The sequence below is a fragment of the Eumetopias jubatus genome, unplaced genomic scaffold (assembly GCF_037043125.1).
Source record: "Eumetopias jubatus isolate StellerSeaLion01/CBP00866 unplaced genomic scaffold, mEumJub1_p1.0 scaffold_8, whole genome shotgun sequence".
Classification (NCBI taxonomy): domain Eukaryota; kingdom Metazoa; phylum Chordata; class Mammalia; order Carnivora; family Otariidae; genus Eumetopias; species Eumetopias jubatus.
Window position 1 is genome coordinate 120807985 of NW_028274814.1, and position 15789 is coordinate 120823773.

The following is a 15789-nucleotide window of genomic DNA, read 5'->3' on the forward strand; positions in this document are numbered from 1 at the left end:
ATTATTGTTTTAGAATATCAATTCCCAAAGTATAATAATGGTTCTGTAAAATATGGTAAAAAAATTTAAAAAATAATGTATCACTCTTAAAACACTGGAGTATTCACAAAAGTTGAAAAGGGATGATTATTCTGAACTATTGCCCAAATATTATTTGTCCAGCTACAAAGTCAAATATCTCATATTTACTTATGCAAGATTATATTCAATGTAAACAATACTTAATCATCTACCTGGTGAGCACACTTCTTGAAGTTTGTAAACGAAAACATCTTTGGAATTATTTTAATTCTAAAAATACTTAATGTACTAAAGAACTTATTTCAATGTAGCAAATAGCTTTCACTGCCCCAGGAAAGTTTATAAACTTTCCAAACATCTACCTGCAAACAAAGCCAGTTTTCAGATTCTGGCCTCAAACCTTAGTTCATTGCAGTAAGGAATTAAGCATTTGCCTAAATTTGTATAGAAAATGTGTGACCAGCACTTATGTGGTCAAAATTAAATGTACATGAAATTTTAACTTTGTATATGCAATAGTCTGCCAATGTTTTTCATTTTTTTACAGCAGAAAATAAATACACTAAATGTAGTCCATAACATAAAAGACTCACATCAATTGTTTCCAAGTATGAATCTGTACTCATACTTTTTGATCCTAAAAAATCCAATCTCAGTTTCAATTTTATTTCATTTCATTCAGAATATATATATGAAGACAAATAAGTCTACTTTGTTGTTCCTTCAAAGCATTCCCTCTAAAAGATTCCCTTTAAATCACTGCTTACAAACAATAGCTACTCAGTTGATGAAGTAACAAGGTGAGTTTACCTTAAAGATACAGAACTCTAATTTCTGTTTACCATAGTTCCCAGTATAATAACCTAGGGAAATATTATATTCTTTCATAAACCAAGCAACTGTCATAACTTCATAAGGATCAGCTCCTCCCTCTTATACAAGGCAGAGAATTCTTTTTCCTTCTGGTAGTGTCTCTAATATAGCTCAATGCGATTTAAATGTATACAATTGTAATTTCTAAGAGCTTTTTACTGACACATCTATGGAGTAAAGGAAGGTGAATATTTATACCAATTTTATCTAAACACTGAGCTCAATTCTATATGATATGAATACAAATTTGCAATGTGAAGTAAAGGTAAAAAGGGTGATTATGGGGGAAAAAAGTGCCATTTCCCTTTGTCTACTCCTGAAATAGAAATTTTATTTGGCAGAATAAGCTCCATGGAGAGTCAGGATAGTTACCTGTTTCTAACAGAACTCTCACAACATCCACCTTTCCAAATAAAGCTGCTTCATGAAGTGCACTCCCCTTTTCTGTCTGGAAAAAAAAAAAAAAGAAAAGAAAAAAGAAAAAGAGAAAAGAGAAAGAAGCACAGTTGCATTAGGAATGCTTAAAAGTTAAAAAAAAATGTGATTTTATATATCCGTACATATTCTCTGTAATCTCAGCACTCCCTGACAGAAAGTTACTGTGGAATAAAGAAGAGATTCTAAGAACAAAATCCAAATGCTTGGATTTGTAAAACACCTCGGCTTCTGAATAGCCATTTGACCTTGTTATGTTGATAAGTCACTCACCTTCTCTTAGACTCGATTGTTCTCAAGTGTAAAATAGGCAGTAATGCCTACCTCATGAAGTTTTTGTGATCCATTGACTTCACCCAATTCATACATTGCATGCATTTATTAGACACCAATTATATGCCAACAATAGTTGAGGGGTGTTCTGAGGCACAGAAATATGATGCTGACCCTTGTATATTCACATTCTATTTGAAGAAATAGATGTACAAAGTAATATTTATGATAAATAAAATCTAAACAATTTAATATGGTTTACAAAACCCAGATGATCTTCTCCCTGCTCTCCCCTCCACACTTTCTCCTGTCCACCCCAGCTCTCCTCCAGATCTGATACCCTATGCTTCCGGCATACTGAACTTTTTCACATTAGTCTCAGTCGCTAGAGATCTGCTCAGAAGTCGCTCTACCTGGTGGGATCCAACCTGAGCCCTCTAACTCACTATCACCCACCCACTAGTTCTCAATCTTCAGCATGAATTGAAATTCCTTAGAGACCTTGTCAAAAGCCGACAAGCCAGATTTCTGGGCCCTACTCTCAGTTTCTGATTCAGCAGCCTGGGATAGGCCAAGACTTTCCATTTCTAACAAATTCCTAGGTGATACTGAGGGTCTAGGAGTACACTTTGAGAAACACTGACCTATATGTCAAATCTCAGCTTGAATATAATTTCATTTAAGAAGATATTGCTAGCCCTGGGTCTAGCACTTTTCCTGTATATTCCACATCAATCTATTTTTTCCTCATCATAGCACTTACACTACATTATGTCATCTGATTGTCTATTTCTCTTAACAAACTATAAGTTTAGTGTAAATGTAGACCACATCCTTTTTTTCATCATTGTATCCCTAATGCCTACTAAAGTACCTTGAAAATGTAGACATTTAAGAATTGTTTTGAGGGCAAAAGGTAAACAAGGAGGAAAAATAGCATGGAAAGGAAGAATTTGTAAGTAATGTAGGGAGAGATTGGTTCCTGCCTTGAAAAGGATCAAGGACAATTTCAAAGAAGCAGCTTTCTGAGATCTACAAACACTAGGTGTTTTCTTTCACTTTTTTCTTTTTCTCTCAAGAATTTAACAAATGTCTACATCTTCAGTATGTGTGCACAGATATGTGTGTTACATTGAATAGTGTCATTACAGCAATTCTGTCCCCTTGTACTAAAACTTATCTCTACTGTGGGATTCTAATCTCAATTCAAAGTAAAAATAACATAAAATAATATGTAATGTAAAAACTTTGTTAATCAATAAAATTCTATTGTAGAATTAACCCAATCTAAAATGGCTTATAAATGCATTATTAAGGAGACAGAGGATCAATGTGATCTAAATTTATTTTTAAAGAAGGCATGACTGAAATGTATTTGACTTAAATTTCAACTGTCATAATATGTATAGACACTAATAAAAGTGGAAATAAGGGACACCTGGGTGGCGCAGTCGGTTGAGCACTGGACTCTCGGTTTCAGCTCAGGTGGTAATCTCAGGGTTATGAAATCCAGCCCTGCACTGGACTCCACGCTCCATGCAGAGTCTGCTTGAGATTCTCTCTCCCTCTGCCACTACCCCCCTCACTAGAACAGATGGATAAATCTTAAACAAAATGGAAATAAAAATACTAATTTATAAATATATAGCGGTGTGCAGAAGGGAAAATAAACTGTGGAAATTTATCCAGCTCCTTAAAAAATAATCTCAATATAGGGCACAAATACTTTATTTTTCTTTTATTCTCTGAAAAATATCCCTTGAAATAATCTAATTCTTTTTACTCTCATTGTGTTTTTCAACCAACTTTCTGATTACTAATTTGATTTCCTTCCATTCTTAAAAAATTTTGGAGTATATGTTAGAAAAACTCTTCCTGGGATGGCATACCTTAAATATTCTGAAAAACTAAACAATGTTTTAAATACAGTGATGAAAAGGAAAAATAATAGAATTCCTCAGAGCCTGGGGGAGAGAAGTGGAGACAGAAACTATGAACCCAGGGTTTTAGTACTGGAACAGAAAACTGTTCCAGGGAATCTGCCAATCCTGGCAGACTAATGCCTGGGCTTTAGCCAGCTACTCAAGGAGAAAGTGGGAGGAGGGAAGAAGACAAAGAAACCCAAGCAAGCTGAGAAGGTAGATGAAGGACACCTGCAAAAATCTAAAACTCCCAGGGGCACCTGGCTGACTCAGTAGGTACAGCATGCAACGCTTGATCTTAGGGTCATGAGTTCTAGCCCTAAGATAAAGTGTAGAGATTACTTCAAAAAGAAAAAAAAATCTAAAACTCCCAAAGAACAACATCCTCAGTAAAAAATAATAACAAGAAAAACTAAAAAAATAATCAATTAAATAAAAAAATTAAATGTCTTGCACAGAGGGAGAAATTAAAAATGTCTATCTCGATCTTAGTTCTAAGTGGAGTAGAGCAGCAAAAATAACAACTCCCCTAAAAATTTCAAACCACAGTTCTGCCCTCACATGGACTTGGGGCCAAAATTACACACTCTCTGTACTCCCCCAACCCTCCGATCCTGAGCCAAAAATGTAGAAAAAAGTGATCCTGGGTTTGTATAGTACCAAGGCAAATATAAATGTTTAGCAGAAGCAAATCTAAATCCCTGTGAAAAAAATACACTTTAAACTTGGGCCTCTGAAAATTCCAATAGATCAAGCTCTAAGAAACACAAATTTAAAATCAGAAATCACTGAACATGAAAGAAAACAAGCCATGAGAAAGAATTCATAGAAACAAAAAAAGAATAAAACCTATTAAAACTTCACGTCATATGATGATCAGCTACAGAATATAAAATACATATATATGATCAGTAAGATGAAAGAACAAAAATAGGATATCAAATGTAACTAAAGAAGAGGAGAATCAAAATTGGCCAGATTTGAAGATGAACTAGACAGTACTTCTAAGAAATGGAAAACATAACGCTTTAAATGGAAAGGCTTAATAACAGATAAAACAGAGCTGGAAAAACAAGTATTGAACTGGATGATGAATGTTTTTTTAAGTACATAATGCAGTTTAAAGAAACAAAAGATTGAAAATGTGAAAGGACAGAATAAGACTCAACATATGTCTAATCAGAGTTCTAGGAGAGGATGGGGATAAGTAATTCAATGGCTAAAAACTTTCCAGGACTGATGAGATACTAATACTCAATTCTAGGAATACCAAGCAAGATAAGTGAGAAGAATACATTGCGAACATATTACAGTGAAACTACAGAAAACCTAAGACAGAGTATCTTAAAAACATCACAAGAGAAAAAACTAATGATCTTAAAATAATTAATAATTAGATCAACAGCTGACTTCTCAACAAAAACAATAAAGCCAGAAGAAAGTACCTTCATGTGTCAAAAGAAAATAACACCAATCTAGCATTCTATATCCAGGAAAACTATCCTCTAAGAATGAGAACAAAATAAAAATATTTTCAGACATTAAGAATTCCTCGTATCAGTGAGGTCATATGATACATGTCTTTCTCTGATTGATTTATTTCCCTCAGCATAATACCCTCCAGTTCCATCCATGTTGTTGCAAATGGCAAGATCTCATTCCTTTTGATGGCTGCATAATATTCCATTGTGTGTTTTTTTGTGTGTGTGTGTGTGTGTGTGTGTATAAACTGAGGGTTGCTGGAGTGGTGGGGGATGGGAGGGATGGGGTGACTGGGTGATAGACATTGGGGAGGGTATGTGCTATGGCGAGTGCTGTGAATTGTGCAAGACTGTTGAATCACAGTTCTGTACCTCCGAAATAAATAATGCAATATATGTTAAGAAAAAAAAAGAAGAAGAAGATAGCAGGAGGGGAAGAATGAAGGGGCGGAATCGGAGGGGGAGATGAACCATGAGAGATATTGGACTCTGAGAAACAAACTGAGGGTTCTAGAGGGGAGGGGGGTGGGGGGATGGGTTAGCCTGGTGATGGGTATTAAAGAGGGCACGTTCTGCGTGGAGCACTGGGTGTTATACGCAAACAATGAATCATGGAACACTACATCAAAAACTAATGATGTAATGTATGGTGATTAACATAACAAAAAATTAAAAAAAAACATTTTCAGACAGACTAAATAATAAGTGGTTACTACAGATCCTTACTGAAAGAACTCCCATAAGATTTAATTCAGGAAAAAGGACCTGAGGTGCAAGAACTAATAATGTTAAATAAAGAGAATGATTAAGAGAAGGCTAAGTTTAAACACACTATTTAAAAATATAACAATGTTTACTTTTTTGTACTAATTTGGTTTCCTAGATACTCTGATACAAAAGAGTGGGCACTTCAGACACTGAAATGGACTATTCTAAGAAATGAAATTATATAATCTTCACCATAAATAAACAATTCTTCTAGAGGAAACAGATGTAGAAGACCTGGGTCCCAGTAGCAGTTTGGCTTTCAGCTGCTATACAACTTTGGGGAAATCACTTCGTATCTCTGAAAACTGATATAGCCTTATAAATAAAGAAAATATTAAAAACTTGGTAGGGTCATTGGGAGGGCTACACAAGATAAACAACAAATAAGACTCAAAAAGTATTTTGTTAACCTATAAAATAATGAAAAATACTGTCATTATCAATAAAAAAATAATTAGAAACTTATTTCTTAAAAACCTCAATGTTAATATTTTAAAATTACATACATATGTAATGTTTTATATATGTGAAACATACATATGTTTTAAATCATATATAACTATATAAATTATGTATAGTGTGTGTGTATACATAGATAATCTCCTTTACATTATTCCAAGAAAAAAAGGTAAGGTTAAATAGAACTAGTATTTTTATACAGTAGATAAGGAGACACTGAACCCTTAAATAAAACTAGAAAAGGTTAGCAGATGATAAACATATTTTTAGCCTGGTGGATGTCATTATCTTATTACTAAGAGAACATGAGGATGGAATGGATTGTTCTCATAAATTTAAGGTTAACAGTGGTATCAGGACCCATTTCTTGCTATCACAGTATTATCATAAATAGTACAGAATTTAAATATGTCAAATCTATGTATGGACTTTTTCTTATCAAAATACAGGTTAATTCCATAATATCCTCCAGTTTACTATACCCTACCTTGAGTCTGTGTGTACTATCCTCATTCAAATTTGTACCCTTCTGTTCATCTCAGCTCTCTACCCCAATTCCATAATCCATAACTGGCCAAATCTTGAAAAACTGTATTCTCATGAAATAATATTTAGTTCAAAATATTCAACAAGCAAGTTGAATGTATACAAAGAAATAACACTAAAATAGGTGAACTCAAATCCTCTCAACCCCCAGGATTTTGGTCCTGCTTTTCTCATGGATCAAACTTCTCCATTTTTTTAATTAATCATTTCCAAGACAGACCAAACAGTTAAACAGCTGATAATACAGTAACACTTCAAAATTTATCCACTAATGAGATACAAAGCACTCACATCTCAGCACTGCTAAGGAAAAAACACCTCTGAACACAAGTTGTAATGAAACCAGCTGAGAGAGAAGAAATGAAATGATATACACAGTAATGTTAATAGCTGAACTGCTGATGAAAACAACAAAAAAAGTCTCTTATTGATTGGAAATGTCTATTAAAGTCAAGTCTCAGTAACACCAAAGCTGGGGGGGGGGGGGGAAGACAAGTAATAGGAAAGAGGGAGACCCTCTTTTAAAGCCCTGGGTTTTAGCTTCCTTTTTGTGTTTAGCCCTATGTATTTCAGTGGCTTCTGTGGAAGTTCAGTCATGCATATAAAGAAATTTTGTTATACTTTATCCAGAATTTCAAGGTGTTTTAAAATGTTTCCTTGGGTTATGTATTCCACCAGATTGTCAAAACAACAGATAGAAAAGGGATGTAGCAATATCGGAGCTTGCCTGCACTGGTTCCCCCTTCTGAATTTAACCCCTCTAATATAGTCCTCCTGAACTTGAAAAAGAGAGTGACCAGATAAAGGAAGACCAATTCTTTATTAAAGGAGGAAACAGAACAAAGATGACAAGATATAAAGTAAGATTGTGGTGATGATCAGTAGAGAAAATAGAGCACAGGTACCAGTGGAGATGAAAACTTTGAGAATCATGACCCCTAACTATTATAAGAAATAAGAGCCAGTGAATACAGATAACCTCAATGGAGATAAAGAAAGCCAATTAGAATAGCATTTAACTCAGCAGTAACAACCCCAGGCACCCTAGCTAGGACCAATTAGCCCTATGGGCATCTCTTAGGATAAAAGATAAGAACATCCTAGCCTTTATAAACAAATACATGATTTCTGAACAAGCTGGGAGGCAAATGTTCTTGTGTATCCTGCATTAGCTAGCCTATAGCTGGAGTATTGTATTCAACTGTAGGTAATAAACTTTTACAGGAACACTGACAGACTGGAATGTGCCCAGAAAAGAGGGTTCCAAATGACAAAAGACTGAGGAAAACTTCATGTGAAGAACAGCTGAACGTTATAAGAAAGTTTAGATTAGAGGGGAAATGGCACAAGAGAAATAAATATGTCTTCAAATAATTCAGAAATAACATTCCTCCTCTTCAAAAGACCTCTCCTCCTATTCAACTAGGGATGCCCAGCCTCTGTCTTTATCCTTTCTTCCTTCACTTCTGTCTCAGAGGAAGCATCCATTCTCCTCCTTAAAACTAATCCTCGGGTGCCTGGGTGGCTCAGATGGTTAAGCGTCTGCCTTCGGCTCAGGTCATGATCCCAGAGTCCTGGGATCAAGTCCCACATCGGGCTCCCTGCTCCTTGGGAGCCTGCTTCTCCCTCTACCTCTCTCTCTCTCTCTCTGTCTCTCATGAATAAATAAATAAAATCTTTAAATAAAAAAAAAAAAACTAATCCTCTACTTGTGCTCTTATCACTTCCTGCTTCTTCTTGAATTTCATGAAATATCTTCATTATTTTTCTTGCATCTTCAATTTCAGTCTCTTCATTGGATCCTTGCACCCTCCATAAAAATACAAACTCTTCCACAATCCAGCCATAAAACAGCCAACCAAAGAAATTTCATGTGACCCTGATATGACTTCAAGCTCCTATCTCATATCTTACTTTTCTTTACTCCACACTTTATAAAGTCATCTTCCCTTCTCTAGGAAAATTTTCTATCTATTTTGTTACTACCATATTCTCTGGCACATAGTAGGCAATGCCTGGCACAAAGCAGGCACTCCATAAATACATGGTAAATGAATGAACTGATTACATGTAACTGTACTATCTTGGCACCCTTCTTACCACTGTTTTCTTATAGATCTCTTTTTCCAGAAATTCTGAGTATTCTTTATTCAGCTTCCTTTCTCTCTATATATTCTCTTTCTTATAAACCCATCTGCTTCCATGGCCATATCTCTCACTTCTCTGAGGCTAGCGCCATTTAAGTGGCACATCCTAAAAGAGACCTCCCTATCCCTTCATTCAAAAATCACAGCAACCAGGGTATTTCCTTTATGGCACTATCACAATTTGTAATTTTTATGTTTTTACTTCCTGTTTTCCCTACTAGTCACTCAACTCCATGAGGACAGAGAACATATTTTTCTTATTCATGTAGCATAGTGCCTGGTAGCCTGGCCTGAAATGGCTGGTGGGAATATGGTACCCTTATAGGGAAGCTGAGTTTTCAGTTTAAGGGAAGGAAAAGAAGTTGCTGGGGTGGGGAGTGAGACAGGTCAGGGAAGGCTTCCCTACTAAGGTAACATTTGAGCAGACACCTGAAGAAAGCACAGGGGGAAGTCATGTGGGTTAGTAAAGCAAAGGTCTTGAGGGAGAAGCTTACCGAGTATGTTCCAGCAAGAGCAATGAGGCCACTATAGCTAAAGCTAAGTAAAAATGGCAGAGGAGTCAGAGAGACAGTGGAACTGGGTGGTATAAGACAACTGTCAGCCACTGTGAGGAATCTGGCTTTTGCTCCAGGTGAGATGGAAAACCACTAGAGGTTTTTTGAGCAAAAAAGTGATATGATCTGGTTTAGTCTAATGGCTGCTTTGTTGAAAACAGATTGAAAGGAATCCGTATGGACTGAATGTCTCCCAAAATTCATATGTTGAAACTCTAACCCACAGTGTGATTGTATTTGAAGATAGGGCCTTTATGGAGGTATTTAAGGTTAAATGAGGTCATAAGGGTAGGAACCTATGTCATGGGATTGGTGTCCTTATAAGAGTTCTCTCTCTCTCATTCTGTTTGTGCACAGAGGCCATTTGAGGACACAATAAGAAGACAGCCATCTACAAGCCAGGAAGAGAGCTCTCACCACGAACAGAATCTGCCAGAATCTTGATCTTAGACTTTCCAGCCTCCAGAACTGTGAGAAAATAAATGTCTGTTGTTTAAGCTGCCCAGTCTATGGGATTTTGTTATGGTCACCTGAGCAGACTAATACAGAGGAAAAGGAAAAAGAAGGGAAACCAGGTTGGAGGCAGGAGATGTGCAGGATTTAAGCTAAGTTCCAATGTAAATTTAAGGTAATAGTGGAGAGGATGAAAAGTAGTGAAATTCTAGAGCACAAAGCCAATAGGATTTGCTGAGGGGCTAAATGTAAAATATGAAAGAAACCCTGAAGTTTGGCGACTAAACAACCAGCAGGATGGTAATGCCATTTGCTAAAATGGGAAAGACTGGAAGATGGGCAAACCTGGGGAAAGGGGTTATGGAAGCTAAATGTTCAGTTTTGGAAATGTCTGGATGCTCACTATCATCCAGTAGATATGTGCAGTAGGCAATTATGTACCGAATATAGAATTCAGGGTAAGGTGCAAGAGGAGTAAATAAACTTTGTTCTTGTCAAAGATGTCATCTGAAGTCAAAGGATTGGATGAAGTCCACTAGGAAGCAAGGAAGATAAGAACCATGGAATGTGGATGAGACAGATTACACTACTCTGCCCGCCTTTCATATGCTCTTTGTCATTTGGCTGCAGTTCCTTCCACTTACGCAGGTGGAGTGTATTTCCCCACCCCTTGATTTGGGACTTGGCTTTGTAAGTTCCTTTAGGCATTGTATGGCACATACATGATACATGATACAAAGCAGAGGCCCAAAATGTGCTTAGTTGGTTGGGCTTACTTAGGCCATGCCCTAGCTAGTCCCAGGAGAAAAAGAATAGATACACAAAGCAGAGCAGATGAGACAAACTTACAGCATGAAGTAGAGCTTCCCCATATGACCTACAAACTTGTCAGTGAGGAAAAAAATGCTGTTGCTTATTACTGTATGCCACTGGGATTTCTGTGTCTGTTGTATGGCAGTATTGTGGCAATGGCAACAGCTAACTATTACAGCAGTTCACAGAGTTCCAATGTAAAGATCTAATGAAATAAAGTCTGGCTCAGGAGAGGGAGGTATGACTTTACAAAAAAGAACAGAAAACAGAAAGAGTTAATTCTTGAACAACTCCTGTGGATAAGAGGTTTGTAAGGCCTGATAGATTTATCTAGCTCCAAGGCTAAATGGAAGGCATTCAAGGGTCTTAGACTCTACCCCATCTGAAGTAAGACCAAGGAGAAGAGAAGCAAGAGAGAATGGTGACTCAGATGTCAAAAGAAAAAAGTGTTTCAAAGAGGAAGGAGATGTACTTTGTCAATGCCGATGATTAATCGAATTGACTATTGGCTCTAACAATATGGAAGCCATTAGTCCCCTTCATCAAAGGGAAAAACAAGGACTTTTAATAGACTGAGGGAGCTGGAATGGTTTCAAGAGAGAATGAGGGAAAGAAATATGATGTAATGAGTAAAAACAACTCTTTCTCAATATGTTGTTATGAAAGGGATTAGAGAAAGGAAACAAGAGCTAGAGGGAAATGTGGGTTCAAGAGAGAGTTTTTTTTTAAAGATGGGAAATATTATAACATCTTTGTGTCCTTATGGGAGTGATGCAGTTGAGAGCGGGAAAATGCACAGTATTTTAAGGGGAGGATCAGGTGTACAAGTAGAGGAGGAGTCAGCCTTAGGAATAAACCAAAGTTCATTTAAAGCACCAGGCAGGAAAGCAAATACACATCCACTGGCAAATGTGGTAGTACAAATACATGACTGCTTCTGTTTTCTCAGTGAAGTAAAGCAAAGTCATGATCACAGAGTGATAACAGGGAGGAAATGTTAAAGTTTTGGGAAGAAAGGAGAAATTTTAAATAATCATCTAGGGAAGAAGGAGTGAATGGATTATTAAAATGTAATCTATCCATTTAAGCACATATTTCTCCACTAGAAGCACTTAGAGAACAAAAATGGTACCTTACTCGGCTTTACATCTTAACAGCTCCTAGGATGGGAACTTGTACTCTTCATTATTAATTTTCTATAATTTTAGTTTCATTTCTTTTAATATTCAAATAAAATCCAATTGGCTTAATGTTTTGCTAGTACTTTAACTTTTTAAATTTTAATAAGAGAAACTTATAAGAAACATATTTAAAGCATTAGCATAAAAAGACACCATCACTACCTACTTACCCAAATCAGGTTTGAAATCCATAGAAGTAATTACTAATTTCAAGAGGATCTTGCCAATTAAAACCCATTTTCTTAATATCTTAATATGATGGATTCTCTGTATTAAGAAATCCTTTAAGACTAACAGGTTTATACATAAATATAATATGAAATTCACCTAAGCAGGAATTAAATTATTTTTCTCATTAGTTCAAATATGTGTTATAATTCAAAACTGCTCCAAGAGAAATGAAGCAGAAACCAAAACTTATACAGAAAAAACATAAATTAAACATTTTAAAACATTTGCAATTATAAGAAAAAAAGACAATCCTCTAAAGTCATTTCTAAATTTTAAAGAATTATTTATAATGATTTGAATGTAATTAAAGTCTAAAGTCTAAATCTGTATTGCTATAATTTACCAAATGGGATTATTTTTAATACTGCTAATTTCCAACTGGTTAACTACAACAATTTAATGAATATTAAAGCCACTGAAACAATTTAAGGTTACTGCCTGATTCTTCCCTCTTGCCCAGTAAGAATATCAACAAATTTCTACTTTAAATTTCATATTAAAAAAATTTGCAGCAGGGGCACCTGGGTGGCTCAGTTGGTTAAGTGTCTGACTCTTGATTTCGGCTCAGGTCACGATCTCAGGGTAGTGAGATCAAGCCCCACATCAGGCTCCACTTGGAGCCTGCTTGAGATTCTCTCTCTCTCCTCCTGCCTCTGCCCCTCCGCTCCCACTCTCCCCCTCTCAAAAAAAACAAAACAAAACAAAACAAAACCCAACAACTCTGCAGTGAATGTGATGGGCAAACTTGGTGACAGTTCATTTGAATTCCATAATAAAATTAAACACTGACCCAAAAAAGGGAATGAAACAAATTTTTAAAAATGCATGTTTTCTATAAATAAAGCATAATAACAAAAGCAAAACATCAACTAAGGCTAACTAAATACTAGAAGATTCAATTCATTGAGATATATTTTAGAATATGTTGTCAGTTCTAATTCTTGGAAACCTTCAAGATGACATCATAGAGTGAGTATAAATAACAAAACATTGCCCACCCTGCTCAGGTACCAGCCCTGATGCTTCTGATAAGTGTTCACAGTGGTCTAAACATATTTTGGTCCTTTCATCTGATATATGAGTAACAAACCCAAATGCTATTGCGGCAAAGTAGAACACCTAAAGGAACAAATCTGGCAATGATAGAAGATGGTAGAAAGAGGGAGAGAGAGGTTGGGACCTTGGAAGGTATATACCCCATCTAAAAGCATTCAAATTCAATATTTTAAAATACTCTTTTAGCCAAATAATGCATATCTGCAAGCTAAGTTATACCTAAATGCAAAGTCCTAAAGCCATCAAGCTCCTCTTCAAATATTACTCTATGTCTCTTCAATTCCTCCCTCTTTCAATCTATATTTTATTCACTGACCTCTCCATAGCATTTTGCCCTACTCTTTATTTTAGTATGTCGTATATAGGAGGTATTCTTGCAAGTCTTTGTATCCTCCACTAAATTCTGGGCAGAGATCTTACTTATCTTTAATTCTCCAAAAACATAAATAATATAGTAAGTAGTATTTTATATAAAAAAGATGTACCATATACATACATAAAATTGAAGCCAGACTCTTTCTCTTCTGGCCATGTCATCTAGTAAAAAATATAAAAAGATCTAGGCCATGGACATGAAGTGAGTTATTGATCTCAGTCATAGTGAAGTCCTTGGTTATGAAGTACTCTGTGCCATCAAGTTTAGAAATATTCCAGAAGTGTCTGGGGCGCCTGGGTGGCTCAGTTGGTAAAGTGTCTGCCTTTGGTTCAGGTCATGATCCTGGAGTCCTGGGATTGAGCCCGCTTTGGGCTCCCTGCTCAGTGGGAAGTCTGCTTGTCCCTCCCCCACCACTTGTGCACGCTCTCTCTCTCTCTCAAATGAATAAATAAAATCTTTAAAAAAAATATTCCAGAAGTTTTATTAAAGCAGTAAATCTAGATTAGAGAAATTCAACATTCAGACAATAAACATCTAGCTTATCATTAAACACACTTTAAGACAGTAACTTTGTGAGTCACTTAAAATAGTAAATATGTATCTATCTCATTTTAATTGAGGGGAAAATTGTTTTTTTTTTTAACATGAGAACTAGAAAAAATTCTTGTGTTTATTTTCAAGGCTGTGAAAGTAGAATAAATAAAAAATTAAGAAAAGATTTTATAAAGACCTAAATAGCTAAATAAGACAGGCAAAGCTCCAACGAAAAGTCTGTTTCAGGGTACCAGCCTGAAATGTAGGATGAGAAGGCCTAAGGCTTTTATTTTATTTTATTTTATTTTATTTTATTTTATAAGGCCTAAGATTTTTAAAACTTCAGTGGAAAACAAAGGAGAAACAAAATTCAACCTCTAAACAATTCCTAGGAAAAGTAACCCCACAGTTTTGAGCACTAACAACATTTGGAATGTTGCAAAGCTGAACACATTTGTTCCCTCTGGGTATTTGTACCCCTTTAACAGTTCACAACCTCTTCTAATTAAGAGGTAAAATCTGTTTTACCAATCCTTGAATTTAGGCTGCCTTTGTGACATGCTGGCTTATCAAACACTACAGAAAAGACAGGATGCTTGCTCCCAGCCTAGACCTCAAGAGACTTTGTATAACCCTCTTCCCTCCCTCCCTCCTTCTGTCTCTTATGTGCACACATGCACGCACACAGAACCATACCACTGTCATGTGAACAAGCCCAAGGTGGCCTGCTGGATCATGAAAGACACATGGCAACCTCCCCATTATCCCAGGCAATATCCAGTCAATCTCTACAGCAGAGCCACTCAACTGACTTCTAATTGACCCCAGACACATGAGAGAACTTAGCAAAGACAGAACTACTCAGTGAGGCTCACATTAAATCACCAACCACAGAATTATGAGCTAAATAAGTATTACTGTGTTAAGCCATTAAGTTTCAGGATAGTTTGTTATACAGCAATAGCTTACTAATACACAAGGGAGAAGGACACAATCTGATAGGAACCAAAAGGGTCTCTGGAAGATAAGAATGCTGCCACTGACTTGGGAGACAAAAAACAGTAATAAAAGGAAAAAACAGTTAAAAAAAAAGTTAACCTTGGAATTGTAGTTAACTTGAAACAGATAATAAAAGTAGGTTGCCCTTAAAAAATAAAAAAGTAGGTTGCCCTTTCCTTGTGGAGAAACCTTTCCAAATGTTATCCACACTTCAAAGTTCAACTCAAATCACACCTCTCCAGTAAAATTCCTTCTGATTGCCCTTAGTGATTTTTCCTTCATTAATCATGTATAGACAGTTCACTATTGTGTAAAGAGGCCTGGATTTTAATCAGTAAGTGTAAATTCATATTCTAGGTTTATCAGCTATACATCCTTAGGCAACTTTGTTAACTCTTTGAATCTGATTCCTCATCTCTTAACTGGAACTTAGTAGCTCTTAATCCCACAGGAGGGCTGTTAAAAATGGATTCTAAATGTGTCAACATATTAAACACTAAGTACATACTCAAAAGTATTAAGTTGAATTTTGATTCATTCTTTAATTCATTCAACTCTGACTGGATTCCTAGTGTATGTCAAGCTGTGTGCCTGACACTGGGAGGGAACAATTACTAATGATACCAGACACAACAGCCTCCTAATAATGATTTTTCATTCATAAAGC

The 15789-nt window shown here is 36.0% G+C and overlaps 1 protein-coding gene across 6 annotated transcripts in view; it reads right to left on the minus strand.

Annotated features, from left to right (window-relative positions):
- Positions 1–15789, minus strand: part of ANKS1B (ankyrin repeat and sterile alpha motif domain containing 1B) — a 1102644-nt gene that overhangs the window by 919731 nt on the left and 167124 nt on the right. For all 6 annotated transcript variants that reach the window (XM_028121697.2, XM_028121696.1, XM_028121695.2 and 3 more), the window contains exon 5: positions 1267–1342. In XM_028121697.2, coding sequence (XP_027977498.1) covers positions 1267–1342 — 76 coding nt within the window. The remainder of the gene's footprint in view (positions 1–1266; positions 1343–15789) is intronic.